The sequence below is a fragment of the Chrysemys picta genome, chromosome 1 (genome assembly GCF_011386835.1).
Source record: "Chrysemys picta bellii isolate R12L10 chromosome 1, ASM1138683v2, whole genome shotgun sequence".
Classification (NCBI taxonomy): Eukaryota; Metazoa; Chordata; order Testudines; family Emydidae; genus Chrysemys; species Chrysemys picta.
In genome coordinates, this window is record NC_088791.1 from 258023992 (window position 1) to 258035699 (window position 11708).

An 11708-nucleotide genomic window follows, 5' to 3' on the forward strand; every position below is an offset into this window, starting at 1 on the left:
AGCAGTTTACCTAAGTCTGCAGCTTTGGGGGTGTGGACCAGACCTTGGGTCTGTGTTGCAGCAGGCTAGTGTGTCTGGCTCAACAAGATGGGGTTCTGGAGTCCCAAGCTGGCAGGGAAAACGGGCTCAGAGGTAATTTCAGCAGATTGGGTGATGGTCCCAAGGGGGCATCTGTGACTGAACCCATCACACATTTCTTCCAAGAATGAAAACTTGCTCACATACTAAGAAAATAAATTTATGAGATAATGTGTAAGAGTACCATCTAGTAATATCTTCTATAGCACTTTTAATGGAAGCCATGCATCTAAAACCCCACACATTTAGAGAATTTACCTCAATTTTGAGATTAAAAAATAACACAATAAACACTTCCCATTTGACTGTTCAGACTCACACATCACAGCTGCTTCTCAAGAGGTGTGCCAATAAACAAAAAGGTCACAATCATGCTGCCCAGGCCTCCAGTGATGATGGTTTGGTTTTTATTGGCAGTTGGGAGGATTTTAGCAGCCACAGGTGCTTAAATTTGAACTACTTTATAGCTGTTGTACCTGCAGCAATTTTATTCACCAATTCCTGTACTCAAAAGAATTTTTAAAACTTTGATCAAAAAAGCACATATCTGAAGAATGAGGGGAAGGTCTAATTCTCTCTCTAGCAAGGATATGCTTAAAGGATATGCTTAAAGCACATAAGTAGTCGGGGGGCAATGGCACTACTCATCTGTTTAAAGTTAAGTACATGCTTAAGTGCTTCACTGGATTGTGGCTTTAATACCCCTACCAAGGATGAGAGTAACTTAAAGCACTTACCGGTACGCCGGAGTCCTGAGCGGGGGCATGGCCTCAACTGGAAGAGGCGTGGCCTCGACCGGAAGAGGCGGGGCCTTTCAAGATTTAAAGGCTCTGGGGCTCTGGCTGTGGCTGGGAGCCCCAGGGCCTTTAAATCACCCCAGAGCTACCAGCTGCAGAGGCGGCTGGGAGCCCCGGGGTTCAGGGGAGAATTAAAGGGCCCGGGGCTCTGGCCACCACGGCGCTCCGGGCCCTTTAAATCACCGTGGGAGCCCGGCTACTAGAGCTCTGGCGGGGATTTAAAGGGCCTGGGGCTCCCTGAAGCGGCCAGAGCTCCGGGCCTTTTAAATCACCACTGGGGAAGCCGGTCCCATTCTGGCACAGCATACTGGTTCTTACGATACGCCGTACCAGACCGGCTTACTTTCACTTCTGACCCCTGCAGCCACCAAGTGTTAGTTTGCTCCAAGGGATAGTACTAACTGAAAGAGACTGCCTCCAGGCCATGCTTTCTATTTTTGCAGTTATATTGAACTACTTCTACTCAGCCGACATTACAACCCTGCATATATCTCAGATTATAATTCTGATTTTCCAGAAACATGATATCCCTCTGCAGAACTTTTTATTAGCAACTCCAATTACATAATATAGCTGGATGGCAACACTGAATAGTGACTAATTTAGAATTACTGTGCACTTAGCAACAACAAAATGCGTCTCTGACCAACCTGTCTGTGTGCAGAACTAAAGGGAAAACCAGAGCTGATTTCCCTCTGTGCTGCAGACATATCACTCTCAACAAAACTGAGCATCTCTTGAAGGTGGTCTGATAAGAACTGTAATTAGGTATTCCATCACAGACACACTAAGATCAGCCAAACAAATGTACATCTGTTAAGGGAAATAGCCCATAGAAAGCTTATACTTTTGCTGAATCAAAGTAAAACACATAATGAAAAGCACTTAACACTGTGGAACCTACCACTTTCCTATTGAAATTGTCTATTGTCCTGGGTACTTATTGAACAAAACCATCCATGCAAGCTTTATTGCATCAACTGCTGTACCATATGAATCACTATCATGTGTAAGTCAATCTGAAGCTCAGGGAAGTGGGGCAATTTGCCCCAGGCCCTGGGCCTCGCAGGGGCCCCGCGAGCCCTGGCCAAGAATCCCTTTCCTCACCCGGCGGCGGTCCGGGTCTTCAGCGGCGGTCCGGGTCTTCGGCGGCGGGGGGCCCTTCAGTCGCTCCAGGTCTTCGGCAGCATTTCAGCGCCAGGTCCATCAATGCTGTCAAAGACGCGGCGTGACTAAAGGGTCCCTGCCGCCAAAATGCTGCCACCACCGCTGCCGCAGACTCAGAGCGTCGCCCGGTGAGTACAAGCTCCCCCACTTTGCCCCAGGCCCCCTGAATCCACTGGGCGGCCCTGTTTGAGGATGCCTCACACATGAAAGGGATTATTAAAATCAAATCCAGCTGTCATGCAACAGTAGAGTATCAAATCACTGCTTAAGACCCCTTCTGCCACCATGTCTACAAGGGACTAACATCACACAAATCTAGCTAAGTAAAGGGGCAGTTTGGAATCAGCCATATATTTAACAAAGCAAAACACAATAAAAACATGGCTATATATATATATATCTTTCCCAACCTTCTATATGAACAGCACCTAACATACTGTGCATGCTATTATGATATAAATAATAATAAAGATCTGAGCATCTATTTCAATCATCACAGCCAGCCCCTGCGCACAGAAGAGTTTACAACAATAAGGGAATGCGGATTTTACTTTTAGAGGGATTATTTAATGAATAAGCTTGCCACCAAATACCTCCTGTTCTATTGGCTACAGTGCTCAGGGCCAAGCATTGTGTCCACGATCTCTGTATATTATAATAGGGAGTTCCAAGGGCTGTCACATTAACAGTGGTGTGTTGTGACATTTTTAGTAAGCATGTAATTCTACACTTGCATGCAAGGTGTCAACTCACAATACAGTGCAGGCAAGGTCACGCTATGAGGAGGACACCATTTTGTTCTACAAAATGATGTCCTCCATGCACGTCTGGGGGGCCAGACAGAATCGTCCTGCAGGCACACTGCTCGCTGCGCCCCCAGAGTAGCCCAAATCACAGCAGCTCCAGGGAGAGAGCTGCTGCAGGTCCCCGCCGTTTGAAGTGACCCCCAGCCCCTCTCCTTTGTCCTCCCCGCAGCCCGGCCACTGGCTGGGGCCTCCACGCCCAGCTGCTGCCCAACTGTGCTCAGACCTGTTCCTGGGGAGAGCAGCCCAACTTTAGCCCCATGCTTCCGTGCAGCCCATTCATAGGAGACTGACAAGCCCACAGCCTCTTATCTGCTGGTCGCATGGTCCCAAGATGAGCCCGGCGCAGCAGCCCCGGGGGAGCTGACTACGGGGCAGGCGGCAGTGGCTCGCCCTGGGCCCCACCGTCGGCTGCATACAGCCCATAGGGAGCCAGGCCGGCTCCTCCTTCTGCACCCACCAGCCAGGGAGCAGCGGGCCGGGCAGGGAGGGAGCCCGAAGGCACTTCCTAAAGGTCACAATGCCCATTCCGCAATGAGTCCCTGGCCACCGCAGTGGCTGCTGCCTGGGGTTAACCCTGCTGGCCCCAGCCTGCAGCCAAATGCCTTTCCCAGCCCCTCCAATGGGATCCATCCCCTGCCCTCTGGGGCTCCACAGAGAGAGCTGCTGCAGACCCCCTCCTCATCCCCCCCACCGCCAACCGGACTTTTAACGGCCTGGTCAGCAGTGCTGACCGGAGCTGCCAAGGTCCCTTTTTGACCGGATGTTCCGGTCGAAAACCAGATGGCTGGCAACCCTAAGGCACAGCCAGTCAGAAAGTCATATTCAGGGCTTTTATATTCTTGTAGAAATTAATTCTGGAGCACACAATGCATGAGTTGCATACATAGACCACACACAACTGCACATTAGCTTCCCTCTGTTGTTAATAATTGCCCCTTAGAGTTAGGAACGGTAATCACAAGGTCAGGGAAAATGACACGTCTAACATAAAACCCTACAAACACAGATTATAAAAACAAGAGTTTAACTATATTCACTGCACAGGACGGCCATGTTCTGGGGAGAAATCAGGGTTGTTATGAAAGAGGCTGCTATCTATAGGATGCCTACTCCATTTGTTGCAGAAGTTGGAATTTGTAAAGTGAATGAGACAGCAGACTGCAGAAAGAGAAAAGATGGGCTCATGGCTAAGGTAGTTGAATGCTGCCCTGTCTCTGCCTCTTCTACAGAGTTCCTGTGTGATCCTGGGTAAGTCACTTAAACCAAGCTTTTCACAGATAGCCACTATTTGTGTGTTCCTCATTTTCATTATATACATTAGGTTCCAAGGCCAGAAAGGCCACTTGTGATCCTCTAGTCTGACCTCTTGTATAACACAGGCCATATAACTTCCCCAAAATAATTCCTAGAACAGATCTTTTAGAAAAACATCCAGTGATGGAGAATCCACCATGACTCTTGGTAAATTGTTCTCATGGTTAAAAAATTATGCCTTATTTCCAGTCTCAATGTATCTAACTTTAACTTCCAGCTATTGGACCATATTATACTTTTCTCGGATAGACTGAAGAGTCCATTATCAAATATTTGTTCCCCAGGTAGGTATTTATAGACTGTAATCAAGTCACCCCTTGTCACGTTATTGACTTAAACTGGGACCATATAGAACATGGTTGCAACTAAAGTCCTGTAGTGGCACCAAATCTCGTATAAAGGGGGTCAAATAGGGTGTCTAAGACAAGGTTATGGTTTGCTGGTTATGATTACGCTATCTGTATGCATATATCATTTTTGTAATTAAAGTTATAAGTATTGGCTCTATACTGTCTGTATTTCAAACTTATGCTATGCTTCTTGGTGTCATCCCAGACAAGTTGGTGTCAGCTCTGCCTAGCCTGCTTGATGGCCCATTAAGGACCATCAGCTATACAATTGACCCACTGAGAGGAGGCAGATATGCCTTGTAACTCAGCAAAGTATGCAGGGTCTTGCCCATGTGACTGCAGACTCCATTTTGCTGTAATTTTCCACAGTAAGGACAAAGAGGTGTTCTTATGCCTGGAAAAGATTATAAAAGGCTGATCCCTCATCTCCATCTTATCTTCAATCCTGTTTCTTACCTCTGTATGGACTTTGCTACAAACTGAAGCTCTGAACAAAGGACTGAGTGCCCATCCCAGCTATGGATATACTCTAGAGACTTGATTTGAACCTGCAGTTTATTCTATCACTGCTACAAGCCTGAACCAAGACTTTGCCATTACTGTATGTAATTGATTCCATTTAACCAATTCTAGCTCTCATTTCTATCTTTTTCCTTTTATGAATAAACCTTTGGATTTTAGATTCTAAAGGATTGGCAACAGTGTGATTTGTGGGTAAGATCTGATTTGTATATTGACCTGGGTCTGGGGCTTGGTCCTTTGGCATCGAGAGAACCTTTTTTCTTTTACTGGGGTATTGGTTTTCATATCCATTTGTCCCCATAACGAGTGGCATTGGTGGTGATACTGGGAAACTGGAGTGTCTAAGGGAATTGCTTGTGTGACTTGTGGTTAGCCAGTGGGGTGAGACCAAAGTCCTCTCTGTCTGGCTGGTTTGGTTCGCCTTAGAGGTGGAAAAACACCAGCCTTGGGCTGTAACTGCCCTGCTTTAAGCAATTTGTCCTGAATTGGCACTCTCAGTTGGGTCCCACCAGAACCAGCATCGTTACACCCCTTAACCTTTTTGTTAAGCTAAACAGACTGAGCTCCTTGAATCTATCACTATAAGGACTGTTTTCTAATCATTCTTGTGGCTCTACTCCAGAGGTGAAAGTAAGCCGGTACGCACCGGTACAGCGTATCGGCAAGAGCCAATGCACCGTACCGGGGCAGCCCGGCTTCCCCAGGTGGCAATTTAAAGGGCTTGGGGCTCCCAGCAGGAGCCCTGGGATAGTGGCAGCAGGCTCCAGGGGTTATTTAAAGGGCCGGGGCTCCCACTGCCTGTACTGCCCTGGGCCCTTTAAATAGCTGCCGGAACTCCGCTGCCGCTACCCCAGGGCTCCAGGGGCTATTTAAAGGGCTGGGGCGGTAGAAGAACGGGAGTCCTGGGCCCTTTAAATAGCCACCAGAGCCCTAGGGTAGCAGTGGCAGCCGGGGGCTCCGGCAGCGGTTTAAAGGGCCCAGGGCAGTAGCAGCGGCCAAGCCCTGGGCCCTTTAAACTGTTGCCGGAGCCCCCGGCTGTCACTGCTACCCTGGCAGGGGAGGGGAGGGCACTTACCGGTATAGGGCGGGCCGGGGCTGGCTCTGACTCCCCCATTCCCGCCCCTTCCGCCCGAGGCCCCGCCCCTTCCGGGGGCTAGAGCCAGCCCCAACCCAGCCCCGTACTGGTAAGTCCCTATTTCTACTTTCACCCCTGCTCTACTCCAATTCTCCAATGTACCCTTTTTGAATTGTGGACATCAGAACTGGACACAGTATTCCAGCAGAGGTCTCATCAGTGCCAAATACAGAGGTAAAATAACCTCTCTACTCCTACTCAAGATTCCCCTGTTTATGCATCCCAGGAACACAAGATCTTTTGGCTACAGCATCACACTCGGAGCTCCTGTTCAGCTGAGTAACCACCACAACCCCCTGAGGGGAAGGGGGGCAGGGGCCTAGCTTGAGACCCTGGACCAGATTTGCAGAAGTGCTGAGCACTCACATTGCAATTGAAATCAACATATATATTAACATGCTTTGAACATTTACAATGCCATAATAAATAGTCTGAAAATAATCAGGCCCTAGGCATCCCAAATTGGGCACACAAAATTAGGGGATGCTTTTGATGTTAATCTCTATGTCATAGTTTTCTATCTGTAAAATGGAGATAATACCACCCCCTAACCTGACAGGGCTGTTGTGAAAATAAATTCATTAACGTTTGTGAGGTGCTCAGATACTAGAGTGATGATCACCATAGAAAAGCCCATGAAAAAATTAACAACACTAATTTCAGAACATCGTTTGAATGGTGTGTAATAAACAAGGCCTTAGCCACATATTAAACAATGAGGAAAAAACAAAATATTGAACAGCTGCTCATTAAGTCAACACTGTCTATTCTATTAACTGAATGAGGCAGTGATTATGTGGAAAAAAAATAGCATGTGAGCATGTAATTAAAGACTGTATCATAATGCACATGCACAAATGGTCAGAGTTAAGGTCACTCAGGCTTAATTTTGCTTCTTTATCTTTCTTTTACTTTTTTAGGTACAACATCCTAGGTTTTAAAAAGCAAATTGAAAAAACAGTAATTCCATCATGAGGTATCATAATGACACCTACATGGCTCATCAGTAGGGATCAGTCAGTGAAGCCATGCAGACCCCAGACCATGCATGGATTAGCTTGCTGGATCAAGGCCGCAGTCTGCAAGTTTCAAAACTTAAAAAGCAACAGAGGGTCCTGTGGCACCTTTGAGACTAACAGAAGTATTGGGAGCATAAGCTTTCGTGGGTAAGAACCTCACTTCTTCAGATGCAAGACTTAGGCATTGTGCAGACCTTGGTTTTTTAATTTTTTTAAACAGACTCTCTCTCTCGCTTTTTTTTTTCTTCACCTTGCTCACCAATCAAAAAAAACAGTAAAAAGATTTTACTCAAGAATTCTCATTAGGTTGAGATCATGCAGGGAAATGGCAGCCCACAGGAAAAGTGTTTCAGAAAGTTACAGGACCAGAAAACAAGGATTCAAAATGGAAACTATTTTACAGCTTCAAGTGAATGCTAATCATATATATTTTATTTACAAAAAATAAGTTTTACATATGCCACAGTTCTGAAAGCCATTTCCATATAATGCCCAAAGGTGCCTGAAATATATTTGCCCCATGAATTTTCAGCCAATCCTAGATATGGCAACAAGACTCACATGGCTTGGCAGTCAGGATCGAACTAGGGGAAATGAAGCAAAGCCTAATTTTCTTATACAGAGACATATTAACATATGATCTGAGATTTGAACTGTAGTTATATAAGTAGGGAACCTCTAACTGCAATGTACAGATTGCTGCCTGCAAAGAGGCATCTGTGACTGTTCCTGCTCCTGGAAGGTGCAATAGATAAGGTGGCAGGAGAATTCTTACTATAGGGCAGGACTAAAAGCTGATACAAGAGCCAATAACAGAGCTCTTCCACCAGTCTTCTAAATTTACCGGTATGTGAAACCTTAGTCTGGATAAGTAGAGTTACCGTAATTGATTGCAAATCCATATAGATACTGCATATCGCTGCTTTTCAAGGGCATTTTATTAAAACTTGTTTTACTGTATGGAAAGCTCTCCACATGTAATTCATAGTACTTTGTGCTCCAAACAATGAATGGGAAAAGCAGGATTACAAATTATTTCCAGATAAACAATATTCATTCACTTGCAAATTTTGAGATGTTCCAGGGTAGTGCATGAGGTAAAGAGCTAATCAAGGTTGAAAAGAAGATTGGGGGAGGGGAGGGAGAATGGTGAGAAGGGAATAGATGTAGCAAGATTGGAATGGATCAAGAATTTGTTTTTTGTTTTTCTTTTAGTTTAATCTGAAGTATACTACTGAGAGTCACAGCATTAAGTTGTAGTAGTAAAATCAAATAGGATGGAAGGGAGAAGATGCAGCATTTCACTAGCTTTGTCTTGAATATATTGTAGAAACTCAGAATTACGAACTGACCAATCTACCATACACATCAAAGTAAACTCCTTGGATTCAACCATTTATTTTTGCAAGAAATATTATTTAGCTGAAAAATGTAATTTGGAAGCAGGAAGTGACTATAATAAAACCTCAGCGTTACTAACACCAGAGTTACGAACTGATTAGTTAACCACACACCTCATTTATAACTGGAAGTATGCAATCAGGCAGCAGCAGAAACAAACAAACAAACAAACAAACAAAAAAAGCAAATACAGTACAGTACTATGTTAAACAAACTACTACAAAAATGAAGGGGAAGTTTAAAAAAAGATTTGACAAGGCAAGGAAACTGTTTCTGTGTTTGTTTCATTTAAATTAAGATGATTAAAAGCAGCATTTTTATTCTGCAAAGGGAAGTTTCAAAGATGTATTAAGCCAATGTTCAGTTTAAACTTTTGAAAAAACAACCATAATATTTTGTTCAGAGTTACGAACATTTCAGAGTTACAAACAACCTCCATTCCTGAGGTGTTTGTAACTCTGAGGTTCTATTGTAAATCTTAATTTGATTTAAAAAAAACTGCACAATATTTACCTAATGTACCTTTAACTTTACACTACTGTACTGAAACTAACATTCAGGTTTAATTTAAAAATTTCTTATCTAATATATTATGAGACAGTTCCACTTCCTAATTCAAAGTCTATTTGGTGACCAAGTTATTTCGTGACTCTTCGTTTAGTTTGTCATATTTTGGGTATTATATTCCAGATCTGATAAGAAAGAAAAGGTTATCATGTTTCACTGATCATTGAAATAATGTAGTGACATAGGAATTGCCATACTGGTAGTGTGCTAAGTGTCACTTCAAATAAAATGTATATTATAAAACAATATTTCATAAAATGTAATAACTCAGTTTTAACTATGGCTGCTGTTATTTTGCAGTGATCTTATCCCAGATGTTCCATACCATGCTGAGTTTATTCTAAACCAATGTACATTATAGAAACAAAAGTCATTGTATCCGATTCTACACTGCTTTGCACCTTGTGTAGTCATTTAGGGCTAGATCCTTGGGTGGTATATATTTGAAAAAGAAAACAACAACCAATAGTGGAGTGATGGTGATTTGCACTAGTTGAGGATTGTGCTACTACTCTGCCAAGTGAATTGAATGTAGGGGTAAAGCACTACCAAGAATGGTTATGTTTTGGATTCACTTTGGAGAGCTGGAAATGACTATAGAATGTATAAGGCAGTTTCAGAATCAGGCCCATTTACTCCCAGTTTGTATTACAGATGAGTCAAGATTAACACATTTGCCTGATACCTGCCACTTGCTGTGAACGTTGGAGGCCTGATTCTTCATTCTCTTACAGTAGTTTTACACCAGTGATACTCCACTGACTTCAGTGGAGTTAATTCTGATTTACACCATTACAAGAGAGAGGAGAATCAGGTCCTGAAACCTGTATCTGAACCAACCCAAAACAAAAAAACATCTCCTTTTGAAATACAAATAAGCCCACACACACACACACACACACACACACACACACACACACACACACACACACACACACACCAGTAATTATACTTCCTCAAATATTGAGGGTTCAGACAAATGAGCCTAGAAGCCCAAAACCTAATTGACAAAGTTTTGCAAAATATAAACCAAAACTCAAGTGGCTTTAAGATTATGTAGCAACTAAAGGTGGGATTTTTCCAAAGCACTCAGAGTTGGCCTAGCTGTGCTCCCATTGAAGTCAATGGTACTGGTAACTGACTTCAATGGGAACAGAGTTAGGCCAGAGCTGAGCATTTTTGCCAACCTCCCAGTATGCTGCTCTATGACCCGTATTACTAGCTCTAGTGGAGAAAGATTTATCTAGCACATTTGTACTGACTGATCAATTAAAAACTAAACATTTGATTTTCCTAAAGCTTTACGATGATAAAGATGAATACGGTATCCGAAGACCTAGCCAATTTTACCACTTTGCCAAGCCATGCAGATACCTTCAAAAACTGCACAGATGAAGAATTCTTACAGATAAAATCCTATCTGTCTGTTCTTTACAGCATAATATTTCTGGTGTGCTTCCCAGGGAACATTATTGTAATTTTCACGTATATTTTCAAGATGAGGCCCTGGAAAAGCAGCACCATCATTATGTTAAACTTGGCTGTCACTGACCTGTTGTACTTAGCTACTCTTCCTTTTTTGATACACTACTCTGCTAATGGAGATAATTGGATCTTCGGAGCCTTCATGTGCAAGTTTATTCGCTTCAATTTCTACATCAACTTGTACAGCAGCATCTTTTTCCTCACTTGCTTCAGCATTTTCCGCTACATTGTAGTCATCTATCCAACGAGCTGCTTTTTTGTTCGGAAAAGGAGCTGGGCAGTGGTGGCTTGTGCTGCAGTTTGGGTGATTTCCCTGGTGGCTGCCAGTCCTCTGAACTTTCTGATCACTTCCAAAGAGAATCAAAACAGATCTATTTGCCTGGATCTTACTACTTCTGAAGACCTGGAAACTAGCAGGTGGTATAACTGGCTTCTGACTGCGTTCGCCTTCTTCTTACCTTTGCTAGTTGTGACTCTGTGTTACATTGTGATTATTTACACATTGGCTACAGGGCCTCATAATCACACTTTGTACAAGCAGAAGGCTCGCAAACTTGCCATTCTTCTCTTGGTGGTATTTTATTTCTGTTTCCTACCCTTTCATGTCTTGAGGGGGACTCAGATAGAACTACAACTTCATCCAGTTAGCTGCGTCACTGAGAACCAAACCTATGCTTTATTTATTGTATCTATGCCCTTAGCAGCACTAAATACACTTGGTAACTTATTACTCTATGTTGTGATGGGAGACAACTTCCAGCAGGCCATCCTCTCGCTTTTGAAATTGAAGACAAACAAGACCACGAAATAGAAAGGGAGCAACAATGATGCTGTTAGTAAGACTTGGAGTAATAGGCTAAATTCACCATTGATATAAATGAGCGTAGCTTCTCTGATGTCAGGGAAGTTACACCCACACTTATGCCAGCAGCAAATTTGGCCCAGTCTATTGAAGTTATGAACTCATCATTCTGACAAAGTTTTGAACACATTTGCCATGTACCTTCCCGGAAGCACATTTGTACTTGTTACTCTACATTTTTCATGCTCATCTTGTAATATGTTCA

At 43.6% G+C, this 11708-nt stretch overlaps 1 protein-coding gene across 1 annotated transcript; it reads left to right on the forward strand.

The window, feature by feature from the left end:
• Nucleotides 1-10471: 10471 nt before the first annotated feature.
• Nucleotides 10472-11452, forward strand: LOC101951108 (2-oxoglutarate receptor 1-like). The gene has a single exon (XM_005287043.3). It carries the CDS (start codon nt 10472-10474, stop codon nt 11450-11452), a length of 981 nt encoding a protein of 326 aa, XP_005287100.3.
• Nucleotides 11453-11708: the final 256 nt, after the last annotated feature.